The sequence below is a fragment of the Tachypleus tridentatus genome, chromosome 3 (assembly GCF_004210375.1).
Source record: "Tachypleus tridentatus isolate NWPU-2018 chromosome 3, ASM421037v1, whole genome shotgun sequence".
Taxonomy (NCBI): Eukaryota; Metazoa; Arthropoda; class Merostomata; order Xiphosura; family Limulidae; genus Tachypleus; species Tachypleus tridentatus.
The window spans coordinates 2,202,931-2,226,580 of NC_134827.1; the positions used below are offsets into that span (position 1 = coordinate 2,202,931).

At 31.5% G+C, this 23,650-nt stretch overlaps 1 protein-coding gene across 17 annotated transcripts in view; it reads left to right on the forward strand.

The window, feature by feature from the left end:
• LOC143246210 (ATP-dependent RNA helicase DDX42) overlaps nucleotides 1-23,650 on the forward strand; it is a 125,149-nt gene that overhangs the window by 14,776 nt on the left and 86,723 nt on the right. For all 17 annotated transcript variants that reach the window (XR_013025854.1, XM_076492469.1, XM_076492475.1 and 14 more), the window contains exons 4-7: nucleotides 2,146-2,210; nucleotides 7,468-7,621; nucleotides 9,024-9,284; nucleotides 22,648-22,755. Coding sequence is in view for 16 of the 17 variants with exons in the window: in XM_076492469.1 (XP_076348584.1) it covers nucleotides 2,146-2,210; nucleotides 7,468-7,621; nucleotides 9,024-9,284; nucleotides 22,648-22,755 (588 nt within the window). In the remaining variant the exon portion in view is untranslated. The remainder of the gene's footprint in view (nucleotides 1-2,145; nucleotides 2,211-7,467; nucleotides 7,622-9,023; nucleotides 9,285-22,647; nucleotides 22,756-23,650) is intronic.

The window sequence follows — 23,650 nt, forward strand, 5'->3', positions numbered from 1 at the left end:
ACAGAAGATCATCAGTTTTAATTGTTTAGTTATATTCCTATAATCTTTCAGTATTGTTAAAATTGAGATTAAATAGCTATATATCCAAAAATGTTACAAAAATACACAGGCTTTCATAGGATGTCCTAACTTTTTCACATGACTGTATGTCTTTTTTTTATTAAACATTTACAAGTTGGATATTTCTGTTTGTTTCATTTTATTTCAAAACTATACAATGTACTGTGTATTTACATTTTAGGGACTAAATCTTGAATGTTAACAGCCTTTGAGCTACCAGGGAAGAGAATTGTTTTGCATGTGCAAATTGCAGTACAATATGTTGCATAGCATCTTAATATTGTTCACTTGTTTCTGTTGTGTAGTATTCTATGTGTCATAAAAGTCTAATGAAATCAATAAAGAATAACTGTCTTAACATTTCAAAATTTATTTGTACAGTAAAATGATATAACTAGACTAGAGTTAGGTAAATAGCACACATTAACGTGTACTAAACATTAATAAATATATATGTATAAATTCTTTGTTTTCAAATATTTAAAACATTAAAACTTGTAAATTTTTGTAACAATTACTTTATTTTAACTATTTCACATTAGATGATGTTTAATTTGGTTGGAGCATGTGTTGTGACAGAGTTTACAGTACCTTACTATCCAAGTTCAACCTGTACTAAGAAAAGTATTTTATTATTAAAAGTTACAGTTTAAATGCTGAAATGTGCAAAACATTCAAAATAAATAGGCCTAACATTTGTGTTAATTGAGATAAATAAGAAAATACACTTGAAATTTACATGATTTCTATATATATTTTTTTTACCTCTAATGAGCAATTACTTGGATACAATATTTCTAACCATGCTCTTGATAAATGAAGGAATGATGTGAGTCAAGCCTGCTTCTGTGTGTATTGTTGTTGTTTTAGAACCAATTGAACAATTGGAAGTTGCCTTGTATAGTTAGCATATCACTAGCAAGTGTTACAATATAGATGAGTGATATGCATGTATAAATGGATTATTGATACTCAGCAATAAGAATCTGTAAATTTTTCTTCTGAAACCTGTACTAGAATTTTTTCTAGTGCCTTTTACATTTCACTTACAAAACTTTTAACTTTAATCAGCAATTTCTTAGTTTTCCAGCATTAATTTTGAGCCAAGTAGCTTTAACTTGAGATGTTATCATATAGTGTACTGCTGTGCAAAAAGCATAAACCATAAAAAAACTTGTAGTTTTTATTTATATATATTTATATATATACGTGTGTGATTCTGTTTACTTATCTTTATCAAAATGTATTAATTTGCACTGATATATATATTACATATAAAATCCAAAAACCTTTCAAAGAAAGATAATTTAACATGAACCATGATAAAATATGTATGTGAATCTTTGTTTACATTGATTATGAAGTTTCTATGGTATGCATATTAGATAACTAAACAAAGTAGACTGTTTTTACCTTAGTTTATCTTTTAGCTGTTTTGATCTTTATCCACAATGTTAAGAGTATGAATCATTCTGTATTCTTCCATGAATTTATTCTATTATAAAAATATTACTCTCAAAGCTGAAATTTTTTATTTGTTATTCTTCTCTTTTTCAAGTTCACTAAATTGTTCTGATTTGAATCAGAAGAATCTGCCCCCACTGACATACACAGTGAAAGTTTACGAAGAGTTGGTGCTTTGAGAATAAACGTGGAAGCAACTTTGCATGAAATATAGATTAAATAATTGCATAACTCTTCACTAAAAGTCTACAAACATCCAAAATGTTAAATACCATAAGCAGCTGTACTGTTTAATAATTTTTTTTTACATCACCCCTTGAACCCACCCTGAGTATGGGTGTGACATTCTGTTTCAAAGTATTGATGTATTTTTTTATCTTCATGCTTACCATATGTTTGCATATACTTTATTGTTCCTTTGTGTGAGGAAAGAAATATATTTGCATGTGAAAGACAAAAATATATTTTTATTTTTCATGGTTGTCCATCTTTTTTTTAGATATAAGTTTTTCTAATTGCCTTTTTTTACTTATTATTTAGGATTTCATTTGAAATGAAAAACTTTGTTTATTCATTTAAAAATATGAGCTACATTGTAAAAGTGTAACTTTACTCTGTTAGAAAGAAGTGGAGAAAGAGAAGGAGAAAACTATTGAAACTGAAGAAAAAGACAAGTTGCAGGCAAAGTAAGTATAGTAGTTTTATGTGAAATGATGTCTGTCTTGAGTAGTTATATAGAAGATATATCTACTGTCACAAAGCAAGTGTGTAAAGTTCATGGTTTTGTATCATAACCAATAGGTTGGGTATAAACAACTTGTTTATGTAATGAAGTGGACTTGGAGTTGTTATTCAGAATATTCAAATATTAACATAAAAACAAGGAAATTAGTTTTGACACTTTCACATGTCTCCTTCTGCATTACATAGTTTTTTTTTATAATAGTTTTATTTTTGTTAATTCAGTTAACATACATGGTATTGTATATTTTACTCAACAAGGATGATGATCCTAATACATTAAACTTATGTGAATTGGTGCATGTTCAGTTTCCGTGAAGCTATATATAGCAGTGTTTTCTGTAATTTCAAATTTCCTTTGTTTTTGTAAAAATTAGAAGTACATTGTACACAAAAAACAGTTGTTAAAGATTTGTATGTGAATTTTCTGAGTAAGTCTAAATCAAACTTTGAGTAATCTGAGTTCAAAATGATGTTTATGTTAAGAATAAAAGTACTTTTTGTATTTTACAGTTTTACATTTCATTTATCTGACCTCTAAAACCTCCTAAATTAGTGTTAGAAGCATTTTTGTTGTCATAAAACTTTATATTTTACCTTTTCTTTTTTTCTACCCTGAAATTAAGTGTAGTAAAACAAGCAATCTAGGGTAAAATGAAAAGTTGAAAAATACAAAATCTAAATTTCCCCCTTTTCTTTTTTCTATAGAATTAGAATGAATGCATATTCTAACAGACAGTTATGTACTCTTTATTCTAACAGCCAAAGCTAGAAGATTTTTCAAGTCTTGGTTTATATAATTTTATTGCTTTTCATTTGCACTTACTCGGAGTATACTGGAAACCATTTATAGCTGGACAGATTTGTGTGAAAAAAATGAGCTACAAGCATAAAACAGATTGCAAATGTCTTGTCACACACAAATGTGTATTAAGATATTGAGTGTCATAAGATATTTAATTTTTTTATTTAAATTTTGTTACCTAATTGAACACATTTCTAGTTTGTAAGTTTTGGATACTTTTATAACAATAAAAGCACATACACAAAAAAACATTTATTTTGCATATTTCGATTAAGATGTTTAATTAATGCCAGGTATTGCTCTGTAAAAAAGTTCTTGTGTACTTTGATCTTTCATTGTGTGCATATGGTTAACAATTAAATGATATAATTATTTGTAATAAATATTTAACAAGGTAAAAGTTTCTCTTGTTCTTGTTTTTGGCACACTACAAGCAATAATGTAATCAAACTTCTCCCTGTGCCCATAGTTCTAATTTAGTAGAAAAAATATGTTTTATAGAATATTAACATTTTGATAGTAGTATTGATAAATAGTATTTGGGTGCTTTTTTACAAATTCATATTTAATTTTACTATAATATCTAAACTGTTTTCCAGAGTTTCCTCTTAAACATAAACTTGTATTAGTAATTTATGTAATAAAACTTAAAAAAAAAATATTTTGACATTATCAGAACTAGAGATTGTGAATCTTTTGTACTTATCTTTTCAAATTGTATTTTTTGATGTTTTTGAGATTTATTTGCTGTTCAAAGAAAGTTGACCAGGCATGGCCAGGTGGCTAAGACACTCAACTCGTAATCTGAGGGTTGCAGGTTTGAATCTCCGTCACACCACACATGCTTGCTTTTTCAGCCGTGGGGACATTATAAAGTGATGGTGAATCACACTATTTGTTGGTAAAAGAGTAAGCCAAGAGTTAGAGGTGAGTGGTGATAAGTAGCTGCCTTCCATCTAGTATTACACTGCTAAATTAGGGATGGCTCTTGCAGATAGCCCTTGAGTAGCTTTGTGTGAAATCCAAAACAAACAAAGTAAGTTAGGTCTAAAGGGTAACTATATCTAAATTTCAGAAAGTGTCAGTAACAAAAATGAAAAAGCAAACATGCTGGGCCTGGCATGGCTAGGTGGTTAAGGCACTTGACTCGTAGTTTGAAGGTTTTGGGTTTGAATTCCCATCACACCAAATATGCTTGCCCTTTCAGGTATGGGGGCATTATAATGTGATGGTCAGTCCCACTATTCATTGGTAAAAGAGTAGTCCAAGAGTTGGTGGTGGGTGGTGATGACTAGTTGCCTTCCCTCTAGTCTTACACTGCTAAATTAGGGACAGCTAGTGCAACTATCTCTTGAGTAGCTTTGCACAAAATTCAAAAGAAACCAAACCAATCAAACATGTTAAACTACAGCATGTCTACCTTCTACAGCAGATTGGTTTGTATTGTCAAAAAGAAAGCTCATTTTTCCTAAAAATAAGAATGTATTAATTACATGTTTACAGTAGTGTGCTTAAAATGTTTGATGAATGAAAGTTGTTTCTTGTTTAAATGGCATATAATTATAATGATTTATAAAATTAACTTTAAGGGAAGTCACATTTGAACTTTTGTAAAATTGTAAGACAGCTTGCATTACAATGTATTTACAAGCACTAAATACAGCTTGAATTACAGAAGAGCCCTTTTTGTTTAACATTGTTTGAATTTCTGGAGATGTCACTCTGTATAGCACCAAAAATCTGTATTCAAAACCCAAGTACCATTGTATCTGAATGGTCCAGCCTTATGAATCCAGGTTGAAATGTTGCAGGAAGATTGTTCATCATAATTGCATTCTCATTGTTTATTTCTTCAGGTAGCCTTTTACAGCTGCTTCAGCACATTATGGATTTTTAAGACAAAATTTGAAATCAACTGGATTGTCTTGACCTTTCCCTGGTCAGCCAGCATTCACCCAGTGAACATGAGAAATGAAATATGATCCACAATAATAATTTGAACTCTATAAGTTGTTGACGTCTGCTTGCAGGTTACATGAATGATCCAGACACTTTCTGCTTGATAGATTTTTGCCATTGCTAAAAATTGCTATCACAAAAACAATTCCAAATATTAAAACTTTCAACATTTTGGTAAGTTTCTTTCTAGCAAATGATTTTGAATTTTTTTTCATCGAATATTTCAAGCACACTGCTATAAGCATATGAATTTTGGAACTAAAATTTGATATAAATATTTTTAGGTTTAATGTATAAGTTATGGGTATTAGAAAGTGTACTGTAAAAGTGAAACATAGTTTCTTAGTTAACTGATTACTAAATTTATTTGTACTGAAGTATTGAAACTTTTGAATGTTGAAAAATATATTAAGTGCAAAAACATTACATGTTTATGTATTTAAGTTTTTAGCATGTAAACCAGTTATGTTATCTGTCCTTCATTCATATTCTTTTGAAAGATATTCACTATTCTTTTGAGGAGTTTTCAACAGATACTTGTTCCCTGTCTCTTCATACTTGGTTACTTTGTTATTGGGATTTGTTGGGGATGGAGACCTTTTTTGCCCAAGTATGTTTACCTTCCTATCTACTTAGGTACCTTTGTTTGGCTTCTGTTAACTTGGGTGTCTTCTTCTGGCTTCTTTCATCTTTCGGTTAGGGTACATGAGTCTTTGTAGTCAAACTCTGAGGCCAAGTACTACCAATTGTTCTTGACCACCTTTGTGTTCTATTGTTCCCAAGCTCTTCTAATTGTGGCCTTTTTACCTTCCTAACTTATTTTTACTCTTTGTTATTCCATCCCATTTGTTTTCTTCTGTTTGTTTGTTAACAGTCTGTAGGTTTCAGTTCCAACAGTCTTGTTGGAGGCTATCCTCTAAGCTCAGGAACCATTTAGGATATATTTGTTTTAATGTGTGGATTAGTGGATTCCCTTTGTGGATGAGCAGTAGGCCTTACACTTCATTTGTCTTTTCATCCTCCTCTCATGCCTCCTATTTCTGTTCCATAACTTCCTCCAGAGGATTATGTATCTTGCTAGCATCTCTTTGAGGTAGTGTCAGACATTTTAAACAAGGATGCTACTTAAAGGGACTCTTATCCTTTTCAGGGATTTTATTTCCATCTGTTTGTTATTCTCAAGATAACAGAGGATTAACAGTTGGTCATAGTTCTTTCACATCTCAGTTTTTCAACTCTTCTTTCATCCTACCTTAGTATTTTAATGTAGCTCATTTTTATAAAATTTAAAAAAGAAAATAGTCTTTCAGTTTAAGGAACAATTTTGCTTGAAAAATTACAATGCATATGTTACTGTATCTTACACATATTCATTTTTTTTTTAATAAAAGCAATATAAGGTCATTTTTGGCTTTACTGCTTTTAATATTTCATCTAACTTTAATTTCTCAATTTCTTATTTGTCCTTCAAAATCCAAGGAAGTTAATTTTAAGATCTCTTAATCTGTAGTATTTGTATCAGCTTGTATAACTGTTGGTAAAAACTCAAAGTAGAGCTATTTTACATTTGCAAACTTTTTGACATACAATGTTTGTAGTTTTTGAGTTTTCTTTTACTGAACATCATTGTTTTTTAATATGACAAAATAAGATTTAAAAAAAAATAATCTGAAGTGAAATTGAATATTGTTTGTAAAACTAGTAGTAATGAACCTCCCATGCATTAGCCAATAAACATATTAATACCACTGAAATACAACATAAATAACAAGTGATAAATTCAGATATGAAGTGATAATTTCTGAAAATACTAATTGTCACTGTCTTACTTTTGTGGTTTGTTTATGTGTATTAACAAAAAAATCATGATATCTAATCAAAAACATCTTAGGTGTGAAAAGGTGCAGCCAGAAATGGAATGATCATGCAATTTTAAGGAATGAAATAAAAATTGTGGAACAAACTGGTAGCTGTACTTACAGCATTGATAACAAATTTACAGCAAATAATCATTAATTTTGGACACCAATTTTGATGTCTTTCCCTCAAGTTGCATGTTCAGTATTTTCCTGACTAACATTTTTCACACCTAAGATGTTTTTGATTAGATATCTTTAATAGGTGTACAGTTTATTTGTTTGTTGTTTTTTGACAAAATTTTGACTCATTTGTTTTTATATCTTAAGCTTTGCAATAAGAAAAATAATTTCTATTCATAGAAATGTTCAAACTTAGTGAATAATTTAAATTATTGATTGCCTACTTACACGAATTAAAAGCTAATTATCACCTTAAATTGCAGAAAAGAAAGTGGTACAAAAGCAAAGTCCAAAGATATGTAATTTAGTGTTTAGATTTTTAAATATTTCAAAACCTGAAAGATCGGAATGATTTGAAGCTTTTATTTTTTTAACATTATAGTTCTTTTAACATTGTAGGGGGGTTCGAGACGACATAGAAGAAGAAGATGATGAAGAATCTTATTATCGATACATGGAGGAAAACCCTAATGCAGGAGTGGATAAGGAAGACAGTGACCAGGAATTAGAATACGATGAAGATGGAAATCCAATTGCTCCTCCAAAGTCAAAGGTTTATTAGAATTTTGCTCTAGCATAATAAAATTGTGAAGGTTTATGGTCCAATGGTTAGTTTAAACTGTCTTGTTTATAGATATTCAGCAAGTTAAGAATGCTTAATCCAGTTTCAATGATATTACTTCCTTGTGTTCTTAAACTTACACACATACCATAGCATAAAAGATAACCTGAAATACATTTCTGGAGACAGTAGCATAAGATTAGCATAGACGTTGATATTAAACATTAGTTACCATCAACATAGTTCATTACAGACTTTATGTGACATATGGTACTATAAAGTAAAAAGAAATGCATGTTAGACTGCATGTGGTATGTATTTGTAACAAAAACATTAAGTTGATTAAAAACTATTTTAAAGTTTCCAACTAAAGAGAAACAATTTCTACTTGTAAATGATAAAATGAATATTTAAAAGTTATAAATAACAAAGATTTGTACTTATAGATAGCATATAAAAAAATTGTAAACATGTGACTGTAGTCAGTACATTTTCTGTCTTACTCGACACCTGCGTTTGCTGTAATGACATGGTTAAAAATAATGTTTTTCTCATTCACAACTTTGATGCTAAATAAAACAAGTTTTTCAGTTTCTCATTGTTAATAATTCTATCTAAGGTAGTTTAATTTTATAATTTTAAAATACAAAATGAAATCAAATGCAGATATTAGATTACTTGTTAGCAATGTTTACTAAAAATTTGTTAGGCCTGTTATAAAGTAGTTTAGTTACTTCAACATTTGAAACATATGAAAATCAAAAGACACTTATTTAACCAAACCACTGACTTTTTGTAAAACAAATATAAAAAAAATGTTCATTAAAGTGCTAAAAATAGGATTTAAACATTTTTTTAAAAAATAAATTTCTGTTTTATATACTGATAATCTCAAAACTTACCTTGATTATGTTATAGATAACTCGTGATGATTTTATTTTCTAATTAGGATTTGTATTGTCTTTGTTTTTGAACCCCAATGTGTAATTAACTTTCTCAGGAGCTTTAAGAGTTTCGTGTTGTTACTTTTTATTTTTAATAGCTTTAAAAGAAAAAGTTGGGTTGTATGTCCTATTGTCACAAATATTCTTAAATTTTTTCACTGTTTTAACATATTTTTATTATCTAAAGTTGTATAAAGAGCAAACACAGACATGAACTCACATTTTATGTAAGAGTACAAACCTCTACTTCTTTTGATAATTACATGATTGTCCAATTGTAATTTTAATCACTTAAAGACATATAAACGTTTACTGCTACTAAAGTAACACACAACTTTTTACTCAAACTAACTTAGTTTTTTCTGCATACTTTAGAATTTCAAATGCTCATCATTTTCAGGTTTAAGTATTAAAAGTTTTTTTTCTTATTTTATTCTATTTAACATCAGTACATAGATCCCCTTCCTGCAATTGACCATTCTACAATTGAATATGGTGATTTTGCAAAAAATTTTTATGAAGAGCATGAAGATATTGCTCAGTTAACTCCATCAGATGTTCATGAGTTGAGGAAGAAGTTGGGAATTCAAGTTTCTGGTGCAGCACCACCTAAGCCGGTGACAAGCTTTGCACATTTTGGGTTAGAAGAAAGGTTAATGAAAGCCATTCGGAAATCTGAATATACTCAACCCACACCAATTCAAGCTCAGGTTGGTGTTTTTTTGCATGATTAGAATTATATGGATATTACATATGTAGTATCTTTAACATAAAGTATATTATTAAAATATCAAAAAGTAATACTATTAACTTTATCACTGTGGTTATATCAAACTGGTGCTATCAGAATTTTTTTTCAAAAAAAATATTTAAAAAGATTCAGTCTTCATTTTTCTGTGTCATGTGATGCATCAGAGCTCCAAATTTTTCACTCTAGAATTTTGTAACTTCTAAAATAGACATCTGCAGTTTCCATCCTGTTAGAAACACAAACCATTCATAATTACAAGCAAGAATCTAAAATGTTAATCATATTTATTTGTTGAGATAATAATAAATTTGTCAAACCCACCCAAGTAGTCCCTCTTATCTTTATCTGCTTTTGAAATTGTTTTGCTGATCAACTTTATGTGGCTGTTGAACATGTATATGACCACAGAAAGAGCAAATTCTCCTCTACCTAAACCTAAGATTTATTGTTTAGTTTTGAAAATAAAAGAAGGTGGTAGGAAAAAAATACTTGGTTTGTGTTGAATAAAGTACTTGCTTCAAGAATCAATAAAATTTATTTAACTTGCTTATAGCTTAATTAGAAGGCTGGATAAGCTATAGTAGTCTTAGGGCATTCTATTCTTGTGAATGTTGTAATTTTTTTAATCTTAAATAGATATTTAAAAGCTACATAAACCCATTTTTAGACAATTATCCTTTTGAGGAAAAGTGACATTTATGACAATTATTTCAGCTAATTGAAAGATCACATGTTCTGTTCAAGTTACTTATGAAAAATAGATAATGGTCTGATGCTATGATGTGTTCCTTTTGTCAGAGAATCAAACTTTCCTGTAGTCTTATTCAGGCAATAAAATTAAAATAAAAAGAGATGTGAAAAGGATAACTATTTAAATTGTGAAGATAAATAATTTCAAAATCTTGTATGAATTATGTATTCAAAGAATGGGGGAGGTATTATTCACATTATTTCCTATTTTTTATCTTTTTATTTTATTCAACATTAATAATTTTGAGGATTAGCATAGATAAAATAAATAAAATACAAAATGTTAAGAAAAACTATATTCTTTTGCAAACGAAACCTGAAAACTGTAAGATAAAAACAAATATTTTTATTCTTAGCATGAAAGTCACATTTTACTCAAGACTGACCAGTATCTTAAATTCACAGACAAATCTTTAATAAATATACTGTATTTAAATTTTTGTGAACAACAAACTTGTTTACTAAGAGCTTGCCAAATTCTCAGCAAGGATTTTCATTTTTATAATATCTATACATCTGTCTTTGTATTAAAAAAAAATGTATCAGAAAATGGGAAAATTCTAATAAAAATGCTTATGCTTATTCTTATGAACTGCGTATTTATGTGATTCTTTCATGACAGATCTGGTATTATCGTTACAGTCTTAATCTTAATATTTCCTTGTTCTAATTCTATAATGTTTTTGTATCAGTTTGGATTCTCAGTTCATCATTGTACGTGGGAATGTTTCTGCAGTGTTGTCTTAATTCTGCAGAGTAGACAGAATTAAATTAGAAAACTTTTTCACTTTATTAATTACATCTCTTAAAATTACAATAAATATTGATTTAAATATGGCCATTTTAAAATTGATACTGGTCATTTTATTTCATAAACTATACATGTTACCAAGAGTTTTTAAGCAGAGATTGTTTGAATAAGTTTATATTGCGATGGAACTCTGTAGTCCTATATAACCTATTTTAAAACTTTTGTACTCTTATATGAAGATGTTGTCATGATGCAAGCCTTTGGTAGGTTTACTACAGAGAAATTTGAAGAAAGAATTGTTATTTTCTGGCTTTGTGTTTAATCTTGAATCATTTAAAGTTCTGTTTGTTATACCAAAACCAAATCTCATTTTTTTTTAAATTCCTGCCAAGTGGCACATACAATATTTTCACACTTTGTCATGAATATATCAGAATTTGCGGCATAGCCAACTAGATTAGAGTATGTATGTATAGTACATGTACTGTACATTTAGCAATGATCTTATTTGAAACTCTCACTACAGGCTCTTTCTCAAGGACTAACCATTTAACTATTTTTACTTGCATATATTTTTAATACTATAACTTTTTATACATTGCCTACCCTTACAATATTTGGCAGACATATAGTAAACATTACAAGTTGTTTGCATACAAAATCAGGTTTTTTAATGAAATATTTTTAATAAAGATCTATCAATGAATATATTAAGTATTTCTTTGTGAGTACAAATGCAAAACACTTTTCATCTCAAAAATCTCTATTATTTGTGTAATCCCTAAAATCTCTTGATTTTTTTTTTCATTAGAACTTTATAACTTATCATTGTTTTCTCTATGCTAATTCTATACAAGGTCAGTTGACAGACCTTGTATCTACCAAGAAAAAAGAAATTAAAATAAAGCTAAATTATCCCTTTTTCTTTCTGGAAAGACTGGACACTGTAATATGAAACTACATTAGATTATTTTTAGTTACTTTAAACTTGTATAACCATATACATCTCTCAGTACTCAATTTTATTGTTCTATTGCTCATTGAGTTTGAATCATATATGTCTACTAATACTGTTCATGCCATTATAACATAAGTTGTTAATCAAGTTGAGGAATGTGCAGTTCAAGTTATGCTATCAAATTACATTACCTGTGAGCTACTTCCAGTTACATGTGTGCTTGCCTCATAAAGAAATTTATTTACTGAATCTAACCCTAAGTAACCTAAAGAGCTTCATAGTCTACAGTTTAATTATTTTCATAGTAATAAATATAGAGTACACATGAAACAAGAAATAAGGTCTTCTTTTTATTTCCTGTTGAGTGTCAATGACACTTAACTATACTTATATTAATAGTGGTAGTGCATTAAATAATTCTTATTTAATTAAATAATTCTTATTTAATTAAATAATAATTAATAGGATGCAAAAAAGCATAGAATGTATGATAACTATCACACTTTTTTGGGTCTCTAACTGTTTGATGAAAGTCATTATGAATTCATCCAAGTTAGTCAGTGTACTTTCTATGGGAATGAAGCTTGTATTGAAAGATATGTTAAATTTGTTCACATAAGGCACAATATAAAATGTCATTTGACAAATGAATGTCTTGGCTTTCTATTGATTAAAAATAATATGGTATTTAAATGTTAAAGAGAACAACTTACAACTCCTAAAAGAGATGATGTGACTGGTGGGTGTGGCAAGAAGGGTCTAATTTTCTATTTGATGGTCGTGTAACCAAACCAAATTGAAGGCTAAGAAAATTATATTTTATCTGAGTGATGATAGTATTGTAATAGGTAATTTATATTAAATCCCACACTGCATGTAGGGGTGATAATAAATTAGAGAAGAGGGTATGTCTAAAGGATAGAATGTCACATTTCATACACTAGGGGAAATTCAAGATTTTTTTTATATTGCCTCATAAAATTAAGAATTTAAATTTGCATATTATTAAAATATAACTTATTAGCTATGATTTTATGCTGTACTAATTAGTGTAACACAGTCAAACAAAAAGTAGTTTAACCTTTTCATAATAGATCAGGGGTCAAAGGCTATATCATTGCATTTGTTGACTTCCATTCAAAATTTTATTGAACTACTGTTTTATGAATTAATGTCAATAAGTTTAGAATTAAACTTTATATTATTACTCAAACTTTAATATGTATGCATTAATTTCTTGATTTAAAAGTAAGTATTTTAGTGAGTTGCATGGTATGTTGAATGCAGCTCTATTTAAAATTAGATACTTGTGATGTCAAAACACTAATTCTGTAACTTTGTATAAATTAGGAACTCAAATTACTAATATTGACAAACTAAAGTATAAAAATAAAAACCTCGTATCTTTTTATTTTAATGAGAGATGGTTTATGTATTGAATCAAACACAGTGGCACTGTTCAACTCTTTTCAGTTTTTTGAAATGGTCCCTTATATACACTTACTTCAATATATGACATGTGAATAATCAATTAACAGCTTAGAATGTCCCCAGAATGGTTTTCTTAGCCATTTTAATCTCTGAAAAACTTCCACGTTCTTTTGATGCAAGATTTCACTGAGATAGGTTGTGCCTTTAGTCTGCTCAAAGTTTCATCTTTTATAAAATCTCAATAAATCTTTGTTGAATTATAAAGTGTCAGTGTACTTATTTATGATTTTTTGGTTCTGCAAATGTATGTATATAAAACCTTAAGTTTTTTTTTTGTATTCTCCATGTGCAGAATTGTAAAAGGCTTATCAACTTATGTCCAACAACAGTACAAAGATTGTAGCAAGAGAAAATTGCTTTACTTCTTTTTTTATGTTTAATAATTTATTTCTAAATGGTAATAATCTACACACACACACACACACACACACACACACACACACACACACACACACACACACACTGTAATGAAATTAAATAAATACATTTAAATGAAATTAAATGAGGAAACAAAATCCTGAAGAAGTACTGCATTAGAAATGGCAAATCCCAAACTCAGAGTAATTGAATTATAACCATTGTTTTTAAGCCAAAACGAAAGACATTAAAATTAAACAAAATACTCTGCATTTTTTGAAAAAGATCATAGAGTACAAGCTACAATGTAGGTTTATAAAATGTATCCTTGGTTTTAGAGGTAATTGTGGAAGTAAGACCCACATTACAGTGGGTATACACCATCTATCAGTCTTCATCTCCAATTTGCTAGTCTCACATAAGAAACAGACACATGGGTGCTCAAGTCCACAATGTCCTACACATCTATATCACCCTTCACTGCTTGCAGACAGTTGTGGGAAAGTGACTGCTCTTCCAAGTTAAAATAATAAGAAGAAAAAGAAAAACACAAAAAGATAATAATAAGGTACTACAATGTGGAGGAAAGATGAAACTTACCTCTTGAAGTTAGCATTCCTGCCCCCAGTATGGTAGAGGCACTAATTTACACGATGTTGAACCATATCAGTATACTAAGTTTACTGTGACTGTAGTGCTTTTATATGCTGCTCAAGGTGTACATCTGCATAAAGTAGTGCCAAGTTCTTAAATGACCTTGTTTTTAACTAAAAATAATTATTAGTAATCTTTTGAGTAAAATTTCTCTGATTTTTATTTCTTTGAATTTATTTAGTACATTTATGTATTTATTATTCTGTAATGAATGCAACAATTGGGTACTACTTCCACAGTTATTTCTAAAACCTAGGACAAATTTAATGTGAAGATACACATATGTATCAAAAGTTATAATGCAGATACTTAATGTGTGCAAGTGTGTAGACAAACTTGTATATTATACTGAGCCTGTTGTGAAAGGGTTAGTTAAATTTTGAATTTAACTGACTAAAAAAACCTTACAACATGCACAGTGAAGGATGCTCCTGGTGAGAGGGGTAATTACTAAACAGTTTTCTTCTTCAAAATGCCAAGGACACATTTTATGAAGAGAGTGATGAAGTCTCAACAAATAAAAGAAATAAACTAGATTAATTTGAAAAATGATATGTGGCAACCTTGTTCAATTGCACTATCTTCAGGTCACTTCTTTCTCGTTAGTTGATTGTTACATTATTATGTGACAACATAGGTGTTTATTACTTCTTGCAGTTTTAAAGTTTTCCCTTGTATTCCAAGAAATGTCACATATAGTACAATAAAATATTAAGGTTTGAAGCTGAATAAAGATATTATTAGAATAGAAGCATACCATTTATCTCTTCTGTTAGTGGATATCTTTACAAATGATATCCATTGAGACTTTTAGTGCTCAATTTAGTTGCCATAACATGTTAAAATTATCAATGTTAAAAAGATGCTAAGCTTAATTGCTAGCTAATAATCAAATTCAATATTGATTAGCAGTTATTGCTAATCAGATTCATCAAAATATTTTGTTCTCACTAAGGTGTTTTAATTTTAAGTTTTTTTTATTGTTTTCATTGTTGACTTATTAAATTTAATTACATATTTATTTTTTACTTTTATTTCAAACTTTTTTCTTTTTTAATTAAACTTTTGCTTCCATTTTGTTCAGTATGGTTTGGTTAACAGTTCTTTGAAATTAACTGGAGATTGATTGGTCCTGTATAAACATAATTTAGTATATTTAAATACTGTTAATTTATCATGCAGGCTTACATTAAAGAAAATGTAATCTTGAGTAAAGGAGAAAATTATCAGTCAAAATAAAGTAATGTATAAAATTCTGTTCATGAATTTCAAGTGTCTTTATAAAAATGGTCAACCATAAAAGCAAATCCTGAGATAATTCAAATTAAATAACTAAGGTACTGCAAATATTGATTATTTGTGAAATTTGTGAAGTTATTAAAAATTTGTGTCATAATTCTTTAGTATAAAGTAAGACTATTTGCAGTTTTTATGTACAAAATTTGAGGTATTGAATTATGTAATGTTTTAATATGGAAGGCATCATTTTATCCAAAATATTTTATTCAAAGTTCACAGTTGCAGGAAGAGCTAAAATATTTATTATCAGTTTTATATTCAGAATTTCAAGACCAAAGCTTTAAATAACAATTTTGTTTCATCTAACAAAATTAATGTACTGGTTAACTGTACAAATCAGCTTCAAAGAGAAAATTGACAAATCTTGTTGGGCAAAATGCTTTATTAAACACACTATTTAAAGTATAAACTAAGATATATTTTGAAATTTAATAATATTTAAATAATTTGATGACAGATTTATCAGATTTGATAAACTGATAATCCAGTTTCACACTTTTACAAGTATATACAAGATTAACTTGTAAACATTGCTATCAGTATATCAGATTTTCTAACTTTTAGAATCTACTTTACATGGGATATATCCTGGTCTGTGTTTTTATAACAATGAACAATAGTTTTTTAATTAGTAACTTTAATAAATGGATAGTTGTGTTATAGATTATATGTGTAATGTTATTTAAATGTTAACTCAAAGGAGCTGTGGGTCTTGATGATGTTCAAATTTCAAGGTTTATACTAAACCTAATAGGTTTTAAGGATATGGTGTCTAAAGTTGTTTCTAAAGCTAGATTAGAAATATAAGTGTGATGTGTGTAGAGCTATTTTTAAGATAGAAAAGTGAATCATTCTGTATGATTTCATAAAGTATTTGAATATGTGTTTTCTGTAACTCTTATTGAGTGACTTTATGCAAGTAAACTTTTTTTTTAAGCTCTAGTATTGTTAGAGAGGGTTGGACATCATTTGTAATGCAGCCTATAACAATTTATGACCACAAAAGTGTTGGAGCAGGAAATAAATTATCACATGGACCCCTCGGTGTGGATTCCTGTTTGTGGTGAGGGGACCTCCCAGGGAAGGTTCTGTTCTTTCAGTTTACCTCCTCTGGGATCTAAACATCCACCCACGTGTTTGCCATGTGTGGCAACACTAACACACCACTTTGGCCTTGAATTCCTATAGACGGGCAGCCTTTGGGTGGCTCCTCTTGGGTCAGTCGGCTGTTCCACTTGGACTAGAGTCAACCAAGTACCAGTGTTGGAAGTTCTCAATGGGTGTTGTGGACATTGTGTCTGATACTGGTGTTTGGGAATAGTGCTCATGAAATCCTGGCATTGCTGCAGTGTCCTTGCTTGAAATTGTAGTGCGTCCCCTTGTAGGGCTCCATGGTGGGTGGGGTCAGTGGCCACTGAAATTTTCTTTTTTTCCTATGGATCCTCCTAATAAAAAATTTAAATAAAATAATGAAAAAACAGTCAACAGGTAAAGACCACGTCTTGAAGACTCTGATCAGCAATCTTCAACGTCTATAACACCTGTACCCCATTTTTTTATATTACATTCTCTTTCAGAAAAACCTTTAGGGCAAATGAACCCCCTTTTTTTATTCAGAAGGGACAAGAGGGATTTGCTGGCTCTCCAGAGTCAGTAAAGAAGCTTTGATCTGGAGACATATTGGTTGAAACATCCACATCCCAACACAGTGAACTCCTTGAATTCAAAGGCAATTGGGATGTACCTATTGAGGTTACCCCTCATGCTACCTTGAATTCATCACGAGGAGTTATTGTTGAGAGGGACTTGAAGAACGTCCCTGAGTCAGAGATTCTTGCTGGTCTCTCCACTCGAGTTTCTGCAGTGAGGTGCATCTCCACTCGTAAAGACGGAGTTACACTGCTGACAAATATCCTCGTTTTGACATTTACATCACCACGTGCACCTGCCACCATCAAGGCAGGTTATCTAATTTGCAGGGTACAGCTGTACATTCCAAATCCTCTTCGATGTTTCCAATGTCAGAGGTTCGGCCACTCACAAACATCTTGTCGGGTTCCCTGCCATGTGCTCATTGTGGTCCTTGGGGTCCCTCAGGGCTGTGTTTTGAGAGTCACACTTTTCAGTATAAAGATTAATGCCATCATTAAACAACTCCCTCTCACTGTTGCAAACAGGCTCTATGTCGACGACTTTCACATCTCATGTCAGTCGTTGAGCATGAGATATACTCTTCAAAAAAAGAAACGCAAAAGGCAAAATATGAGACAAGTTGCTAACAAGTTTATTCCGGGTAGTTCTGTATGACATTTGTGAAACTTTGCACATTCACTGCTGAACATCCAAAGTCTGCAAAGGCGAAGTCCACGCTCACTAGGTGAAGTTTAACGTCACTCAACGTCAATAACGAGTATGCCCCCCATTAGCATCAATAACTGCTTGGCATCTCCTACCCATGGAAGCGATGAGATGACGAATCACATCCTGTGGAATAACTGTCCACTCAACCTGCAAAGCTGCTGCAAGCTGAGGTAGAGTCTGAGGTTGAGGTTGTCGCAGACGTCGGTCCAACTCTTCCCAAAGATGTTCGATGGGGTTTAAATCTGGTGATCTGGAGAGCCAGGGAAGAACGTTGATGTTGTGGTGTCTCAAGAAGACAGTGGTGAGTCGGGCTGTGTGAGGACGGGCGTTGTCATGTTGAAAACGCCGCTGACGCTCACCATGATGGGCTGCACATGGGCCTAAGAATCTGTCGACGGTTGCATACGGTCTGATCGGAAATCCTACGCAGCCCTGGTATGGTTGAGGCAGTAGACGTTGCAGTGGTGGTCCTATCCCGAAGGTGACGTAACCAGATGTTGCGATCTTGTGCGGGCGTGGTCACACGAGGTCTGCCAGATCGTGGACAGTCACGAGTTGATCCATGTTGTTGGTAACGATTCCATAGCCTTGTGATGGTGCTTGGGTGGACATTCACAGCTCTGGCAACATCTGATCGAGATTCGTCTGCTTCCAAGCGACCAATGGCGTTATTGCGTTGTACTTCAGTCAGTCTTGGCGTAACTGTATTGCGTGTCGGTGGCTTAACACTGAGCCATGGAAACTGAGAACCCGTCACTTTTATAGGGATTTTGCACATGTTGCACTTGCAGAACATGCAGATCTTTCAAACAAATTTATTGGACACGCATGCGTTTTGGCGAAAAATCCGATGTTTTTCTCTGTTTTCAAAGTGCACAACTTTTATTGTCATTTTGGTCTGACAATCAGTGCCTTAACACGTGTAACATCACATACTCTGAGCTTGTAATGTTATTATATATATTTCTCTTTAAAATAACAAAAATATCCCTTTTGCGTTTCTTGTTTTGAACAGTATATATTGAGCGGAAACTACAAACTGCCCTCAATCTTGTACTGAAGTGGACTATGGTGAACGGCTTTAATTTTTCTCTCTCTAAAACCTTTTGCATGCACTTTTGCTGCCAACGGGGTATCCACTCTGATCCTGAACTCCGTATTGGTAAAATTTCACTGCCAGTGGTCCCTGAGACCAAGTTCTTGGGGCTTATCTTTGACCGTAAGCTGACCTTTATACCACACTTAAAGCAGCTACGGGTCAAATGCAAAAGAGCGCTGAACATCCTCCATGTCCTCTCTACTGCCAGTTGGGAAGCGGATCGATGTTCTACGTTAAAGATATATCGTGCTCTTATTTGTTCAAAACTTTACTTTGGATCAATGGTCTATGCCTCTGCCAGCCCCTCGGCTGTAAAGATACTGGACCCCATTCATCATTAAGGACTTCAACTCTGCACTGGGGCTTTCTGCACCTCCCCAGTTCAGAGCTTATATGTGGAATCTCACGAACCTTCTCTGCACCTTCGCTGTTTGCATCTGTCTTTACTGTATTCTTTGAAACTTCGCTTCTTACCGAAGCATCCCACTTAGGGATGTGTTATCCTTCCTCACTGGGCCTTACTTTTTCAAAACAGATGATTTGCTATTGCTCCTTTTGGCCTTTGCACCCAGGCACAATTGGATGAATTGGGTCTGTCCTTGGAAAACATTGCAGAATCCACTGGTCATCTTATCCCCCCCATGGCTTATTACAGCCGCCAAATGTGACCTTTCTTTAAGTCATCTGAAAAAGGCAGATACTCTCGATTGGAAGTACCGTCTTTTATTTATTGAACATCTTTCAAACACCCTTTCTATTCCAATTTATACGGATGGTTCGAAATCAGGTGACTCTGTGGGTTCTGCCATGGTTTGTTGCAGTTCAGTGGTTGCGCGCAGAATCCCCTCTACAGCTTCTGTGTTCACTGCTGAACTGTACACCATATCTCTTGCACTGGATCATTTTGAAGCTGAGCAGTACTCAAATTGCACTATTTATACTGACTCCCTTAGTTCTCTGCTGGCCTTGGAATCACTTCACGTTAGCTCACACCCTGTTCTAGCTGATATTCAAAATGGACTGGCCCATTTCTCCTTAACACTCTACAAAACGTGGGGCCTAATAGGCCCCAGAGCAACTTGAAAGGTTATTAATATTAGGCTAATAATTTTGTATTTAAATGAAATTGCCATTTAAATCCATTAATGAATGGATTAACGAGATTCCCACTGTCCCTATCTACTATCTAGCGAAACCACAGCCAGGGGAACGGGCTTGGGAGAAATCAGGACTAGAAATGTCTTTTCGTAGGAGTGTTAACATTTACTTCTATCCAGTTTTTCTAGATACCAGGCCACGTTGGTATTCGCGGGAATGTGCTTGCAGACATGGCAGCTAAATCTATCTGCTCTGCCACTATCACCACTGTGCCTATTCCGTACATGGGCTATGGTCCTATATTTGGGGCTTGGCTCTGTGCCAGCTGGCAGTCCACTTGGAGTGAGCAACGTGACAACAAGCTTTTTCAAACAAAACCCTATATTGGGCTTTGGCCCGTATAGCTTCCGTAAGGTTCGGAAGGAGGAAGTTGTTCTAACTAGACTACGCATTGGTCAGAGTTTTTTAATTCATCGTTTTCTTTTATCTGGAACTGATGCACCAGTGTGTAGTTTGTGTAACACTCAAATCACTGTAAGCCACATTTTACTTTCCTGCCATCGTTATGATTCTCAACAACGGTACTGTTTTAAACATGTTCTGTCCCAGGGTTTGTCTGTGACATTGGACAGTGTTATTAGTGATGGTGACACTGTCCACCTTCATAAAGTTTTTAGTTTTTTAATGGCCATTAATCTTTTTAACCTCATTTAAATGTTTGTTATTTATTCATTACACCTTTTTAATTGTGGTTCCATTTTCAGTCTCAATCTCTCTAGTTCAATTTGACATTGGAAAATGGCCAGAACATTAAATAACTCGACACCAGGAATTTTACTACATTTACTTTACTTTTACCTTTTTACAGGACATTTGACTAATTTTTATTACGATTTTGCCATATGTTTTAACACTTTTTTTATTTTACCTTTTGATAATGGCTGTTATGACAACATAACCCGGAACCAGGACTGGAAAGGCCAACTTCAGGTGACTGACGGTGGTTCTTGTACTTACCTGTTTGTATTCCTGTCGGGGTTATGATCATTACCATTTTGCTAGAGAAAGTCCTTTACAACTTCTCTTATTCTGCTTTCTCTCTTAACATTGTAGACTAGGTGTCAACATTGATTTTATATGTTTACTGTTATTCAATGATGTTTTGTTTTACCTTTATTCCCTTTTATGTATTTTACTACATTTAATTTATTTTTACCTTTTTACTGGACGTTTGGCACAGATAGCCTAGCTGCTTTGTGCCATAAAACACTAAATCAATCAATCAATTACGTGGACTGGATTTTTAATTATTTTCACCAGATAGTTTAAAAGAACTCACCAATAAAAAAACAACAACATTACAATAGTATTTTCAGTATTGAGTACATTTATAAAATGCCGCCTAACAGCTTATTTGAGTCGTATGAACAAAAGTCACTGTACTGTTATTTGTATTTGAGTTTTCAAATAATTGAGTTTCCTTCCTTTGTTTTACTTAATTAAGGATGCTTGTTTGCTTTATACTTTTTAGTTTTAATGTTATTATTATGATATTGATAGTTGTTTGCTTAATTTTAAGAAATGTTTTATTTACAAATGATTTGATTAAAACATTCTAAAAAAAATGGAAATTTTATGTGTATTTATAAAATCTTGTAATTTTATTTGCTGAATGAAAAGTGTTTTTGCAAGCTGTGAAGACAAAAAATCATGAGCTATGGTTCTTCAGTGATAATGTTCCATTTTAGAGATTTTTACAAGATGTTACTTTAAAATAGAATCAAACCTAGTTATTTGAGATGCATGTGCAAGGCACTGTGATGTATTATAAGTAATATCAGAACAACCAACTCCTGTTTTGTATGTAAATTAGTTTAAAAGTATATAAAATTGTAGAATTAAAATTGCAGTTTTGTGTCTATGCATTCTACAGGCCAAAAGTAATGGTCAGGTTTCCTTTTCTGTACCAACTTGGTTCACTGGATGAAACATCAAAGCACTGCTTCCAGAATTTTAGTCTAGAATGTTCAGCAAATTAAAGTATCATTTGACGTGAAGAAAAATGTATTTGTTTTTGATAAGTAAATGACATTTAGCTGTGGTTGATTATTCTAAAGAAGGTAAGTATGAAAAGTGTAGTCTCTAACAACTGTTGGCTTTACTTGTTACTCAGCAAATGTTTGTGTGCTCATTAAAATTGCAACTGATTGCTTCTAAAGTATTTAAAAACAGAATTTGTCTTTTCTAGGCATTCAGCAAATGTTTTAATTATGAACCCAACTAGTTTGGTTTTATTTATTTGATGCAAGTAAAAGTTGTATGCATTTATAAATGTTAAAATAAGGGAAAACAGTATAGAGATTTATTCCCGACTTTTATGTATTGTATATACATATAGAGATTTATACTAAATTTATAATGGTGTTATTTGATCTGAAACCTTTTGAATTGTAGTACAGAATTTTACTGTGGTACCAATCATGATGTTGTATGTTTGTATGCAGGGAGTGCCTATTGCCCTAAGTGGAAGAGACATTATCGGTATAGCAAAAACTGGCTCAGGAAAAACTGCAGCATTCATTTGGCCCATGATTGTTCACATTATGGACCAGGTAAGTATTTAACTGTGATTTCATAAAGCTGGAATTACTGTAGGTAGAGCATAAACTTAAAAATAAAGGATGATTGTGATTAGAGGTTTAGTGAGTCATTAGTGCTAATAAAATAAAAAAATCAGTCAGTTATATATATTATGTAGCAGTTCAGTAACATTTTTTGTATGAATGGTATCTTTTGTTATTTCTTTTTGTGATTCAGTTTGTGCATTTTCCTTTCAAGTATAATATTTAAACTATTTTTTACCTTGTGAAAAATATTTTTCTTCATATTGCATGCAATGAAATACTTCTTTTTTAATCTTGAAAATAACTTCTGATAGGAATTTATTACTACTCTGGATTATTTAATTCACTCTGGAGTTGGTTAAGAAAAGTGACTTTTAACAGGTAAAAAGTAGGTCTTTAGACTATTTTTCCATTTTTCTGTTGGGAAATTTACTAAAAGCATTATGTTTTATTATATTAGGTATAACTTAAATCTAATAGCACTGATTTTCTATAATAAGCAAGGAAAATTAATTTAAAAAAATACTTTAATGACAAGAAAAATTTCGGAATTTCTTCTTTAGTAGCATTGGTATGATTTTAGTTTCAGCTGTTCAAGTTTTGCATCTATATATGCCAGATCTAAAGGTGTTTGATAGTCTAAGATGCTAATTTTATATGTGGTGAGGTAACCGCTTACATAAATACATGCATGGCTAAAACAAGAAAATTTTGATACTGATGAAAATAAGAAGGGAAATTTAATTTTTTTACATATAATTTTGTAATTGTTTTAAATATTATATAATCAGATTTGATGTGAACCTAATCAGTGATGTCGAGAAAACCCACTTGTAGAGACATGTATATGCAAAAACGGCTCGTTTGGATTGAAAAAGTTCGC